Source organism: Alligator sinensis, unplaced genomic scaffold (assembly GCF_000455745.1).
Source record: "Alligator sinensis unplaced genomic scaffold, ASM45574v1 scaffold308_1, whole genome shotgun sequence".
NCBI classification, from domain to species: Eukaryota; Metazoa; Chordata; order Crocodylia; family Alligatoridae; genus Alligator; species Alligator sinensis.
In genome coordinates this window covers 858642-873720 of record NW_005842041.1, presented here as the reverse complement: position 1 = coordinate 873720, position 15079 = coordinate 858642, and the positions used below count along the sequence as shown (strand labels likewise).

The following is a 15079-nucleotide window of genomic DNA, read 5'->3' as shown; positions in this document are numbered from 1 at the left end:
GCGCTGCGCGGCGGGCCGTGCCGTGCCGTGCCGCGGCGTGCCGAGCCGAGCCGAGCCGGGCCACAGGCGCTGGGCCCTGGGGGTAGGGAAGGCGGTAGGGAGAGGATCGGGCGCTCCTGTGCGGGTGTTAAACACGTGCTTGCTTTTTCCTCCCCTCTGTTTAATCCACGTGATCTGAGTCTACAAGGGCAGGTGTGAAAGCTCGATGCTGAAGAGCAGGATCTGGAGCAGCTTGGAGTCTAAACGCCCTGGTAATGAGAGGGGCCAAAAGAGCTGCTATTTACTGGGTCAGCCCACAGGTCTCTCTTTCCCAGCCCTGTGCCACACAGGGGCTGCTGAAAGGGAGAGCGAACTGGGTCCCATCTGGGTTTTCTCCCCACTGTTCCTCTCTCACTTGCAGCCTCCTTCTAGGTCTAGGAAAGTCCGATTCAGGGGCTGTGCCCTTCTCTCCTTTGCTCAATAGCTACCGATGCCCCTTTTCTCCAAGAATGAGCGCAGTCCTTTTTCCAATCTGCCTCAACTGTCAGCTTCCACTCCATCTGCTGGCAAATAGTTTACTTGAATTACTATGTGGAAAAGGGGTGTACTTGGTAGCTGTTCAGAGCCTGACGAAGGGACTTTGATTCCCGAAAGCTTGCAGAAAAGTACAATTTTCTTGCCATTTCCAGTTGGTCTAATTAAAGGTATAATTTTGGAACCAAGAGTTCTAGTTTTTTGTATGTCTGTGTGGAAAAGAAATTCCTTTTGTTGGTTTTAAACTTCCTACTTATTCATTTCATTTTGTGACCCCTAGTTCTTCTGAAACAGTGACCCTCGGCTGTATTTTAGAATTGGTCGAAGTACTCAAGCAGAGGTGGGCTAAGTGGAAATATAGTTTAAAAGCAGGCTCCTGATACAAAAGGATAGCAGAAGAAAGAGTTTATTTAGTTGTGTAGGATAGATACTATATTAAATATGTTAAGATGCACAAGGTTTATTTAATTACCTTTTGCAAGCAAACAGTTATTTATTTTCAGAAGTGCTGGTGAGTATTGATTTAACTGAATGGAAACATTGAACCAAAATGTTTATCTCAGTCTTTGTACAAGCAAGGCTTTGCTGTGTGGTAGATGTTCTCAAGCTTGGCTCTAGGATATGGCCAAATATGATATTTCTGTAAATCTTTCTCCGTTTCCCTTTCTTTTTTTTTACATTTACTGTAACATACATTTTGCTTAATCCCTGAATTAATATAATGAATGAAAGAGCAAAGCACATACTCCCCAGTGACAAAATAATGGCCTGAACGTGAAAATTGAATGTATTTAAATTTCTGAAAGACAGTGTACAAGGGGGAAACCATATTTTTGTATACAAAGCTAGATTCTGCCTCTGTCCGAAAAAGTCATTGTCATTAGAGGGAGCTGCTTGTCTTGGGTGAATAAATGAAAGCGACGTCATGAGGAGTCCGCAGTAAAAAGTAAAGATGTGGTTTTTAATAAAAATGTCTAAAAGAAATCTCTTGTATGTATGTAACAGCAGCAGTATTCAGGAGTGGTTTAATAAACTGTCACATTTTGGATCATCTGTAAATGCACTTCTGTTGTGAAAATGAACACTAATAAAATATGTATACTTTTACAAATTCTGTGAGGACATTCAAAATACACAATTTCCTATTTATGTTTTTAATTGCACATTTTCTGTTCCCCAGGTACACCACATAGCTGAGTTTAAAAAACAGCTTCATCTAAAAGCAGTTAGTTGCATATTTTACAGACAACTGTTCAGGTTAATTTATTAAAATAATTAGGGGCTGAAGGGGGGACAGCTTTGAGCTGCAGGCTTGCCATTTGTTGCTGTTTGTTTCTGTTAGATGCTTTTAGGCAAATTGTAGCTCATTTCCAAGAGTAAAAATACTTTAGTACTGTTCTAAAGTGTGGTTTCCTTGAATTACATAAAAAGGTCCTGTGACATTGAGTTAAAAATGCTCTGGAGTCGTGAGGGTTTAAATCCAAAAAGGGAACTATTAACAGCCAATAAACCAAGTTAGGATCAAACCTGCATAAATGTAACTTCACTCATTTAAGTAGCCCCTCGAGGTTGCAGTTTTATATGCATGCTTGCTTAGACCACATAGGCCTAATGCTGGCTACTGTGGGCATGTCTGCATGTGTATTTACGTGTGCCTAAACTTTATGTGCCTTTGCTTAAGGCGCATTAAGGCGATTTAGGTGCACGTCTATACATGGAAGTATTAAGGTGCATTTAGGCTCACATAGCCTTAAATCGCCATTTTAAAGGTGCATTAAGGTCGCACACACATAGAAACATGTCCTTAATGTGCCTTCAAATGACAATTTTAGACTAAACCCACTTAAAAGAGGCACATTTAGATGTGCCCAGTCACTACTGAGGATAAGCCTGTGGTTGTAAGGATTGTATGTATAAAGTTTTGCATGTAGCCTAATCTTGCCATGCATACTGGTGCAAGTAATCATTTCTTACTTGTATAAATTAATTGAAATCATTAGGACTGCATCTGTAAAAAAAGTTACAGAATCTGAACACCCAGACCCAGCTGTGCAAGTGTTGTATGCTCAGAATTTCCAAAACCTGCAATAACTGATCTGGTCATTTTATAGGTTTCGAAAACCATGCAGTCCTGGGAGCAAATCCTTCTCCATTTCCCATTTTTTTGGATTTTGCAACTTGGTTAACCAGTGCAACCACTGATTTCAATGGGAGTTTTGCCCGAGTGATATTTAAATGAGTCCTATATCTGGAAGGGCTTAGAATCCCACAGTATAAATTAATTCTTTTTTTTTTTCTTCTCTCTGGTGTGAACAGCATGGAGTAATCCACACAGGTCCTCGTGTGACACCCTGCAGAAAAGAACTTTTTGAGAGTCAGTGTTCCCTGTAAAAAGTATGAAAGTCTGTACAGATTGTTCTCATAATGTTGCCCCTTTCCCACAATGTAAGCAGCTCCTCTGTGCCTCTGGATTTAACTGTGGCTAATTTGGGGTTTTTCCTTTTACTGCCCAGAGCTTGCAGTGGGTCTTTGAATGCTGCCATACCTCATGTCAAGTTAAATGTTATGTATGGAGGAGTTAAGGTGTTTAAAATCTTTATTTATCCGTTCCAGTACAATTTTTCAATAATCCATTTGAAGCTGGTAACATTTTAGAAGTCTTTAAGCTGGTAGGTAGCTTACCATTAGATTTGGCAAATGAAATTCCAAGAAGCTCTATTTGGAAGCTCTATTTGGAAGTATTTGAATACTTTTATGATAGGAGCTGTTACTAAATATTTTTGTAATGATTCTGTTACAAAGGTAAAAAATGTAAAGAAAAACAGTTCTGTTGAATGTAGTAAAAGGGCAAATTATAGATAGATGATACCATACCTTTCTATAGATAGCTTAAATTGTTCCTGAATTATTATCTTGTAATCTCTCTTGTGAGTTGCAAAATTCAAGTGTAAAGGTGGACAAAATAGTCCATTCAGTGACAGTGCCCAGTGAATGGGACTCTAAAGTCTACAGCTTTGTCTCTACTAACCGAGTCACTTGGTGACAGTAGGGGCTAGCAGTGGGTGTAGTTGAACAGTCTGTTGCTATAGGAATGCTGGGCTGCAGTGTCAGGAAGCATGTTTACCCTCCTGCTGCTGATTTGGTGCTGAACATGGTTATTGCATTCATACTTAAAAACACAGCCCTTTCCCTGCCTCCCCCAAAACAAGAAAAAACCCTCCACATCAACGTTTAGCAGCACCTGTTACTGACAGTTGCTGTTTCACATGCAGTAACTTTGTCAGCAATAGGTCATTTTTCTCATGTAGATGAAGCAGTTGAGTTTCCAAGTTCAGTGTCTGCTGGTGAGTGTGTTCAGATAGTGTGGCTCCTTCTGGAGTGAACAGAGAAGTTTTTAAGTTGCAGAACCCACAGATACTGGAGCAACTGCTGGAGACCAGGGTCATGACGGGAGCATGTGACATACACCCTGTCCACATGAAACCCCATGGAAAGGTGGCTCCTTTGCTGTTGTTGCCTTAAGAGCTATTTTGCTTTACTCCTTTGTGCTATGAAAACTTAGTGCTAGATACTTCAAGGGAGTGGGAGTGCACCACTGCTCTGGGCAAGGACCCTTGGAATATGACGAATATGATCCCTTTCACCAGGCCAAGAGATGTAAAGGAAACAGAGAGATGCCTCCAACTGATGCTCTTCTTGGCTTTGTCTAAGGATGAGTCTGTCAGGTGAAGAAAGTCTGACTTCGATTGCAATATAAGAGAATGAAGTTATAATTTTAGCCATAGTATTTAATTTCTATGTCCCTTCTGGCAGCAGATAAAGGGCAATAGCATACATATACCAATACTGATTTTGATAGAGAAATGTAGCAGATGTATACAGCATACAACAGGCAAAGTTCACAGGAGTGTTCCCCATTGTCTCTTCAAATTAAGCCACTATATGGGAGAGAGTAAAGACAGCCCTCTCGTACCACAGGGCTCAGTCCCAATTGCCGTCTCCAAGCTCTGAATATAAAGGATTCTTCTGGTCAGCTCTTTTAAATAGGGAGAGGGAGGGCAGTCTTTTACTGGGGAAATCTATATCCGAAAACTAGCTCACGCAGTAATACCATTTATCAAACTAAGCACATCGTGGTTGTTATTGTTGTTATTTAATTTATTAGATATCAAGGTGTACAATCAGTAAGAAAGGAGGCAGAGTGTCTGATCTCCATCTATGTATGGTAGACTTTGCCAGAATTATCAGACAAGCAGTCTGGGCAGTTACAGCTAAGAGTTTAGGATGGACTATGTCTGCTGTTTTACACGGTTTAACAAAGGATCTTACCCGGGGCATTAGCAGTCATAGCCTTCCGTTGTTATCACTCATGCATTCAGACACATTGGTAGATGCTGTGAAGATGCTTTCTGTATATTAGTTCATTTCACACAAAGTATGCAATAATTATGCCTAAACTAGTTTGTCCCAAACTTCCTAGATGTCAAGTCCTTCCAGAACTTGAACCCATTACATAATTACAGAAAAGCATCTTTCCTTTGATGTTACTGTGTTGTGAATCAGACCAGTGCCCCTTAACTAAAGCTGTGGGACTTGCATGGATATAAATAAAAGCAGATTTTGACTCTCATACATGTATACTCTCTCTCTCTGTTGGGCTTTCAAAATGTTGCATCTACCAGTTAGCTCTTGACAATAACACTCATGAGCTGCTTGACTCTCTTGAGGAGAGATTGTACCCCTCAGTTCATATTATCAGGTTATCTGTTTCCTTATATTTGTTGTTATTATATTTGTTCTCAAACTAGTGAGCACATGTGCAATATTTGCTGTTCTTCCCAGGTGGCTTTAAGGAGGCAGCAGGCTCAAGAAGAGGAACTAGGGATCAGCCACCCAATCCCTCTGCCCAGTGCCACAGAGCTCTTTGTTAAGAAGGAAAACAGTGGTGGAAGCTCCTGTTTGCTGTTGGAAAGCAGCAGCCCAACTCACTCAACAAGCACAGTGACTACAGTGTCCACCTCACCATCAGGTAAGGAGTTCAGGGAAGAGGGCAGCGTGAGTTCTGGTATTGGTCCCCTGGGGAGGGCTGACTGCTAAACAGTATTTGTTGTTGCTGGCAGATGCAGTATTGGGTGGCTGCATGTTTCCTTTCCAGACAGAACATAACTAATAGAGAGGTGGTCAGCAGAAAGGAGGGAAGTCAGTCCACAATTTTTCATATTTCCCCTCTTTTGCAAACAAATTTAAAAACCTCATTATAATTGAACTAGCGGATGAATGTCCAGGAGCTCTACTCTGGTATATATTTACAGATTTAATTATACCATTTCCAAGCATAACATAGATTTTCAAATTTCAAGGTCTCATTCAACACAAATGTGGCTGGAAATGGAGAAAGGTTCTTTGGGTGAATCTGATATCTTTGATTAGACCAACTTAAAATTTTGGAAAAAAAATTGAAAATGAAGGCTCCGGGCCTGACCCACAGCTGTTGTAAATTGGTATATTTCTGTTAGATAAATTCCTGGGTTTGCCAAACAAAGTTGCTGTATCCTGTATTGACCACATGATCCCTTTGGGTCCAGTCCCACACAGTACAAAATAGCAGCTTAATGCTTTGTATGTGTGAAGGGCTCTCTTTTGACAGGTGTTCAAAAAAAATGTTTTGTGAAATTAAATAATAGGATTCTGTTGCTTTTACTTTGTCAGGCAGTATTTTGCTGTTGCTTATGAATTACTGTCATCTTGCCTTAAAAAGTTATTTTCATTATTGCAGGTTTAGTTTGTGTAGGGGAAGTAAGGCTAAGGAATAAATTGGTTTTAAAAATCTGTTGTAGAGACTGTACAGGCAGAAGGGGCCAAAACACAGGCATTTATGCAGTACAAAACCAGAATTCTCCTTAAGATCAGTTTCATTAAGTTCAGTGTCAATATGATAAAAAAATTCAGTACAAGTGTTTGTTTGTTGTTTGTTTTTTTAAACTGATCGTTATAAAATTATTCATTTAATGCCATTGGTAGTCATCAACCACATTTTGTGCTGGAAACAAATTAAAATATAAATACTGCTAATTTCAAAAGCAACCTATAAAACTTCTAAAACATTTTTAGAAAATGAGTAATTATGAATGCCTTTAAGCCAGTATTTTAGTAAGTGATGCTTCCTAGCCTCTAGCATTGAAAATACCCTGATCAAACCTTTATAAAGAAGGCTAAGTTTCAACAAAGAGAAAAAGCAGAGGTTAGCTTTCTTTGACAAATGAACTCAAAATATTGTACAGAACCATACTGTACAGAACCAAGATGAAGCCTTTGGCTAAGGTTTTCAAAAACGGTTCGAGTCTTACTTCCAGATTCGCACACAAATAATGCTCTGCTCCTATAAACAGTGACACTTGGTCTTAAGTTTAAGCCCAACAAGTGATAATGCTAGGTGAAATCCTGGCCTTTACTGAATCTTTGGGAATTCTGTCATTGACTTCAGTCTGGTCAAGTTTTCATCTTGACTTTTCAGAGTGACAATTCAAGAGGTTAAATTTATTTTGTCTTGATTTTCAAGCGTTGTGCCTGCAGCCATCCCATGGAGTTCAGTAAGAGGTGCTGGGACCTCCTGCCCTTTGAAAACAGTTACATATTTAGGTGTCCAAGTGTAGATTCAAACACCTATTTTTAAACTCTTGCTTTGTAAAACAATGTTCCGTGGCTGAGGGAAACTCTCCAGACCTGTAGAAGTTATATTTGCATTTTTCTCCCTGGGGATGCACTTACAGAGATGTGTGGTACCTGTGCATGTATTTCCCTTTTTAAACAGGTACTTACTTTTTAAACAGGTCTTTATTGAGTTTAAAATATGCCAACCTTAGTGTAAGAACTTCAGCTTCTTGTCACAAGAATCAGACCCTTCGCAATCTAGGGTATTTGGAGGCATTTTGTACTTAGGCTTCTTTGGTTAATCCATACTCTGAACTGTGAGTTCAATGAGTCATAGTCACCTGATTTTTTTTTTTAAATCAATATGGGTGAAATGGATTAGCAATAGCAAAATTTACCTTTGAAAATGAAGACTAGGATTTCATTTTTACTAAGATGAGGGCTTCATGACTTGAGATAAAGTTGTGGTAATGCTGGTATAAAAAAGTAAGGCAAAACAGCAGCATGATGCATGGTCTTTAAACACACATTTAGTATATAATAGGGATATAGAGTACTTCACATTTTGATGTTGCCCCTATTCAGCAAGTACTGTCCCTCCCAACTATGGTCTTCCTAAGATACTTTCATATAAAAGTTTTAAGAGGTGCAAATGTCTCTGACTTAGAAGAAAGGGATGGTGTGTAAAGGAGTCATTTGGACTTGTCTGTGGTTAGCGAGATACTTTCATAGAATGATGGGAACTTAGTCCAGCTTGCTGCCCAAGACAGGATCATCCCTGTCAAAATCATCCCCATCAAGCAGCTGTCTAACTTGCTCTTGAAAACATCCAAGGATGGATATTCCATCACCTCTGTAGGTAACCTGTTTTAATGCTTAAACAGCCTCAGAGTGAGAATGTTCTTCCTGATATCCAACCTAAATTTCCCCTGCTGCAATTTAAGACCATCATTCCTTGTCCTGTCCTTTGCAGCCACAGAGAATAGTCTGTCTCCTCCATATAACCACCCTTCAGGTATTTGAAGACTGTTATCAAATCCCACCTCTGTGTTCTCTGCTCCAGACTAAATGATCCCAGTTCTTTCAGCCTTTCCTCATATTTCCCAGCATCTACTCATTTTTATCAGTCATGTTGGACTCTTTCTAATTTGCCCTCATCTTCTTGAAGTGATGGGTCCACAGCTGGACTCACTACTCCAGGTGAGGCCTCACCAATGCTGAATAGAGCAGGAGAATCATTTTCCTTGATTAGCAAGTGGGGCTTCTATTGCTACAGGCCAGTGTGCTGTTGGCTTTTTGGTTTTTTCCCAAATCTTCCATTTCAAGGGGAAAAAAGAGAGAGGAGATGGGTCAAAACAGTGCCTTCTTCCATATGCCAAAAACTCTGTTGAGGTAGGTGATAAACTCCATTGTGATAGGTGTTATACAACACAGAAAGAGGCAGTCCCTGTGCTGAGAAGCTGACACTTTAAGCAGGCAAAACAGACAAAGAATATGAAGAGAAGCAGAGATAGGGTAGATCAGTATCAGTGCTAGGATTAGAACAAGATCTACTGAATCCAGTCCAGTGCTGTCTCCACTAAATCATGTTGCTTCAGCTTTTGACAGCATAAGCTGTTTATCTGTAGGTGCAGCTCTTGTGAGGATGGCTGTCTTCAGGAGAAGTCAGGGTAGATACAAAGATTCTCAAACTGCTCCCTGGAAATGAAACAGACAGCTTTCACTGACACCTTGAAGAACCATGCGAACTCCTGTGAGAAAATAAAGTTCTCTCTGTGCAGCATTAGTATATTTTACACAAGAGGTTACCTTGACAATAGCAATTCTGTTCCTTGTGCAAGGTTTTTTTGTCTTCAAGGCTTAATAATTTTTCTTTCAAATTCCACTGCATGGCACACAGTTTGCAGCAAGAGAAATAATGTGTGAGGGTGTCACACAAATCATGCAGGGTGCCAGGGAGAGAGTCTTTCCTCACTGTATCCATTTTATTGGCAAGTCAGAAATATTACGACACCTTGAGAGATCAGAAACAATTTTTCAGACTTCTCATGACATGCAGTTCTTTGAAAAGAGGAAGAAAGAAATGTAATGGCAGAAATGAACAGCAACTTGCCATTTGCCATTTCAGTCTTCATAACGGCGTTTAGTTTCAAAGGAGCTCATTAGCTTTTAGAGTCAGGAAGAGAAGAAACTTTAAAGTTGGCAGGGGAGGCTGCAAAAGAACAGCCAGTAATGGCAGAACCCAGACAGGAGCTTCTGTAAACAGATGTCATAATCCGTGAACATTTCTTTCGAACTAAGAGCATCCAGTCTGACTGGGAATTGTGATGCAGAGTAACAGGCCAGGCTTCAACAGCCTTTAAAGCAGCAGTCATTCCTTTATGAAGTGGTTGGAGGGACTTTTGTGACTTGTTAGTTAAAATTACCAGGCAGAGTACAGAGATTAATCTGGGCAGAAATTAGGCTGGTGCAATCATACGCTTTTGTTCCTCATTTTGAGAAACGTTCCTCTCTTAAATCCCAGATACAGTCCATGCAGATGTGATGTCCCTACTTGTTTCGCAGGGCTGTGCGAAGCTTCAGGTGCTGACTCGATTCGGAGGAGATTCAGCCCAATTCGGCGGCCGAATCTCTAAATCCGAATTGAATCGGGAGACCAGTAAAAAAGTCTGAATCAATTCAAAGCTCTCTGAATCGATTCGGAGAGCTTCGGAGATTTGGGCAGTCCCCGCTTGCTGCCGCAGGGAGCTGGACCCGGACTCTGTGCGGGTAAGTAGGGGGGGCGGAGGAGGAGCTGGAGGTGGGAGGATGGGACCATGGGGGGACCCCTGCCAGGCCTCATCCCCTGCCTGCTCCCTCAGCCCCCCTGAATGCCCCGTGACCTCTGCCCACTCTCCCAGCTGCCCCCCATGGCCACCCCACCCAGCCCCAGTGTCCCAGCTCTTTAAAAAAAAAAAATCTCTGTGCTCACCGACTGCCATTGGGGCTTCTGGGGGCTTGTGGCAGACCCCCCCATGCAGCACAGGGCAGTGGGGGGCAGCAGGGATCGCCCCCCTGCCTGGCAGCATCCCGTGAGTGCAGGGCTTTTTTTTTTTTTTAAAGAGCCAGGATGCTGGGGCCAGGGGGGGCAGCCATTGGCAGGGCTGGGAGAGCCGCTGGGGGACAGGGCCTGTGTGATTCGGCCGAATCAAGTCGGGACAGTGATTCAAATCAGTCTCCAAAATTGGCCGAATCCGAACCGGAAGCAAATACCAGCCACTTCACAGAGGCCTAGTGTTTGGTGGTTGGAATTCATCTACTTTGGAAATACAGTTGGGAAATGGAGGTTAGAGCGAGAGTCGTTCCCAAGCAAGGATGGGGTCTTCCAGCATTTCCTGTTTCTTACGGGACTCTTATTGTCTTCATTTTGGGGCTTTGTCACTCTGTCATGTCCTGGGTTAGGGCTCTGGCAAGTATAGGTGCAAACTGCACAGTGAGGGGGCCAGGAGATGAGGTAAAAATTAACTGAGGTTTTTGCTTTTCTCTGTACCTTACACCAAGCTAGACTTTCCCAAGACACACCAAAACTCATTGTACTTTATCTTGTACCCACTTAGCAGCGAGCAGCTGTATTCCTCTTTACAATGTGTTAGTCACCTCCTTTCTGTTAGCTTTGCTTTGAACTTAGCTTATGTTAAGCTTGCCTTGCCTTGCCTGCAAGTAGCACTGGGTCTGGTGAAATTGTAGTGTTATGAGCACCTGGTGGGCAGTTTCCAGGTTTGACAGCGCCAAGCCCATTAGGCCTTCAGTGCTCATCTGGGTGTCACCGAACAACTACTTTATTTCAGAGCATAGGCTTAAAAAATCCATAATATCTGGCTGGTACATAGAGGAAAAGATCCAGGTGAAATTCAGAACTGACACTGTTAATGTGCGACTGGACTAAAACTATTAGAGGTTTAGTTCTTTGTGATTTTTTTTCCTTTTGTTACTTTTATCATTATCATGCACGAAGGAAACAAAATGGTAGGACTTCATATTTCACTGCATAGTGGTTCCTTTCATTAAGGAACTCATTGAAGGAGTGGTGGGGCTTTATGTCAAAATAGATTAGTGATCATTGAGCTATTGAACAAGTAGCATTTGAAGGTCTACAAGTAAGATATGTTTTGGAGAATATGTGTAAAAAAGTTAAATTTAATAATACTTTTATGATTTTTGTTCTGCTCCTGAAGTATCTTGTTATTTTAAACTGACATTTTCAAAAAGGTACACGAATATGTGCTCAGTTCTCATAGGTGTCCAAATTCCCAAGTCCCTATGGCTTTTTTGAAAATTACACCTTGAGCCTTTCATTTACTTTTTTGGTGTAAACTTTTCAACGTGTCTTTACATCAGACTTATTCTTCTAGTGGTCTCCTGCAACCATGAATTAATTTTTGTTTTTTTTTGTTTTTTTGGAATTTAGTGTTGCAAACTTGGGACCAGGGTTGCTTAACATTAATAAAGTGAAAAAGGTAGGTGCTGAAATAGGAAGATGTATTGACCTGAGCTATTAAAAGAGGGCAGAAAAAAGTAGCAGTTTTTTTTTAATTCCATTTTTTTCCCTAAATTAGAATTTAGAAATTTTCAAATGTCAAAAGTTCAGAGTTAAACATCCCGAAGATTCTGGAGCTCTTAAAGTGAGGAAAAAACCTCATAGCTATGTCAGTGGTTTCTAATTTTGAGATTATATCATTTTGAAATGTATAAACGTTTTAGCCAGCTCTGAGACCAACATTATCAAATGTAGGAATGAAATGTTAACACTTTTAAAGTTTGTGGCTGAACACTCAGGGACTTCTCTAGGGCCAGTATTTCCTATCAGGAATTTAACATTGAACTCCTAAATTCATATGTAGGTTTTTTAATTTTTTGGCCTGACTTCTGTACCTCCTAACTTCACTTGGAAAAGCTTGAATTGGTAGAACCTACATCAGGTAAACAGAAATTCTCTCTCTTAATAGCAGAAAAGCTTATGTCTTCCCCCGTGCTTTCTTGTCTGAACTCTTATCCTCAATCCCCTGCAGATCCTAACAGCCCCAACCTGCATTCAGGACTTGCTGCCATTTTAACTCCAGTTCCCTCAGCGTCAATATTTTCTTGTCTTCTTTCATATTTCTCAACTTGTTGAGGAGCTCATGGTGAGTAGTCTGTCTCCATCTTTCATAGGTATGGGGCCACAGGAGCATTTTGCCTCCTGATATGTCTTCCTCGTAAAGAACAATTCTGTGTTTGTCTTTATTTTTTCCTATCAAAAATCTATGAACCCCTGTCCAGTTGGAACTGAGCTGTCTTTCTCAGATTTGTAGTTTTTATGGGAACCTAAACCCTCCGCGTAATTCCAGATTTGTGTTCTTTTAGCTTTTGAGAGCCCTTAGCCCCGGGGTGGGCAAAATGTGGCCTGCGGGCCAGATGCGGCCTGTTTCCAGCCCACGGGGCCCCTAAAACATTTAGAAAATGAATATTTATCTGCCCCTGGCTGCCTGTCATGCGGCCCTCGCTGGCTTGCATATTGCCCGCCCCTGCTTTAGCCACTGATCTTGCAATGCAAGTCATAGTCTAGCTCTAAGGCAAGAAAAAATTAGGCAGAATATCGGGAAACAATTGTTGATGGTGTTCTATTGGATTGTAAGATGGTCTTCCAGGGGACATGGCAAGAACCCGGTCACTTGGATAATTTGCACACTGAGCCAAACAAAAGATCCGGGAAAAATACTGTGACAAGCCTTTGTTGTCAGGAACATGGAGTGTATGACCGTCTCATGAGAAGTCCTCTTTCTTTCTGATTTATGCAATTCTGTACTCTACAAAAGGATTTGGTGATGATTGTGGAGAGTGGCATGGACATGACTTCACAAGACACCGCTGTTGTAAAACTGGCAAGCATTAGGCTCTGAATTCTCCACACAGCCATATCCCTTGTGAAACAAGGGAGATATTACTGCCTCTTTCCACTGCTTCAGTACAGCCATACTTGGGAATACTGCATAGAGTTTTGAGCATCTCATTATAAAAAGGGCATAGATAAATCTGAAAGAATCGAGAGAAGGGTGACAAAAATGATGTATAGCTTGTAGAAAAGGAGACTAAGGGTGGATATAACAGTCTATAAATATTTGAGAGGTAATAATACGAAGGAGGGGGAGGGATTATTTACAGTGCTTGAGACAGCATAACAAGGAGCAACGGCTTGAAACTAAAAAAAGGAAAAAATTAAATTAGACAGTAGACACACTTTTTCTTAACTAGAAGTGCAATTAGGCAATGGAATGACCTGTATCAGGACAAGGAGGTAAGTGAAGCATAATCACAAGTGGTGTTTAAGTGTGTGTTAGATAGCATCCTTGAGTGATTAATATGGAGGTAAATTCTGATCAATGCATGGGTTAAACTAGATGACTTAAGTCTCCTACAGCTTTGTTGTAGGAGCTATGGGCCATGGTCAGTGTTTGACTATATTAAATAAATCATAACTTAAATCATAATATTGCAGCCTAGTATGTCTCTGATTATATGTTCCCAGTTAACTCTCCACAATTGAAGCTTGTAATTTGCAGAGTGTGTAATTCTCTTGCATCTTCTGTGATTATGATGTTAAATACAGATGTAGAGACAGTAACACAACAGTTAGCTTGATGTGCAGTGTCTTTCTCGATGGCTTAAATCCTGAAAGCCAGATTTTGTCAAAATGTTATATTTCTGTTGTTTTAGCAATGCTGAGCATGCCAGTTGGGAACCTCAGTTGAAATTTTCCAAGTTTAAATTTTTGGGTGAAATTTTCATGTTTTCAACTTAAAATTCTTGATGCAATTTTAAAAAAGCCCCCATGAAATAAAAAAACAAAACCAAACCTTTTATGAAATGTCCAAAAAAATGGCTCCAGTATGTTCTGTAATCTTCTACCAGCACAAATGAAGGGCTGGCCAAGGAGACTCTTTAACCCTTCCCATACCCTGGACAGAGCTCTCTGCATTGACCTACAGAAAAGGGGAATGTGTGGGGGATGACCAGTGAGTTTGTACACAGTCTGAATCCACAAAAGCCATGCATCACAGTGGAGAAAATGGGTAAGAGCAGACACAGCAGACACTGATGGCATGCCTCTATTTTCCATGAGCCCTGCAGCACTTCAGAAAAGTGTCTTTTTACCTTTTACATTCCTTTTTAGAACAATACAGTGTTCCATAATCCTGACTTCTCTAAATCTATAGTATCTTTTGGATCAGCTATTTTTGGTACAAGATATGTTTTTCAAAGGCACATGCAGAACTGTGCCAGCTCTTCAGCTGATCATAGTGCTTCATTGACTTTCAGGATATGATGCGTCTGTCCCCGGGTGTCTAACTCTCATTGGAAAGCAATGGGAGGTGAGTATCCAACGGTCCTTCATGCCTTTGAAAATCTCCCTCAGAATCTGGATGTTATTTAGTATGGCCATATCCTGATTTGTGGACTGATCTGTACTGTGATGCACTTTTCCATTTATCCATATGAACAGACTAAAGAGTTGAGTGATGCGGGTGGGAGCTGATCCACTGTGAATTTTTCTGTCCATCCACTTTATTACCCTCTCTTTAATTAACCTTTTGTTCCATCTCATGTCCTTGAAACAGTGCTTTTTATTTATCTGAATGTGTGGGGTTTGGTGGTTGAAAACAACAAAGATTAAAGTGAAGAATGAAGAAATATTGCACTCTTGCATAACTGAATCCTGGCATAATTCTGCCCTCTCCCCCCCTGTGATATTTTACACCTCTTAGCCCACCTTCCTTCTGCAGACTTTTTGAACTTCTTATTCACCATATTGATATTTTCATATCAGAATATTTATTGCTGTATAAGCAATGGTTTAATTTTGAACATTTCCTTTTTGGTTCTTTTTTCTTTTCTTTCT

At 40.8% G+C, this 15079-nt stretch overlaps 1 protein-coding gene across 2 annotated transcripts in view; it reads left to right on the top strand.

The window, feature by feature from the left end:
* Positions 1-15079, top strand: part of DMRT1 (doublesex and mab-3 related transcription factor 1) — a 100253-nt gene that overhangs the window by 629 nt on the left and 84545 nt on the right. For both annotated transcript variants that reach the window (XM_006022602.2, XM_006022603.3), the window contains exon 2: positions 5356-5542. In XM_006022602.2, the coding sequence (XP_006022664.1) occupies positions 5356-5542 (187 nt within the window). The remainder of the gene's footprint in view (positions 1-5355; positions 5543-15079) is intronic.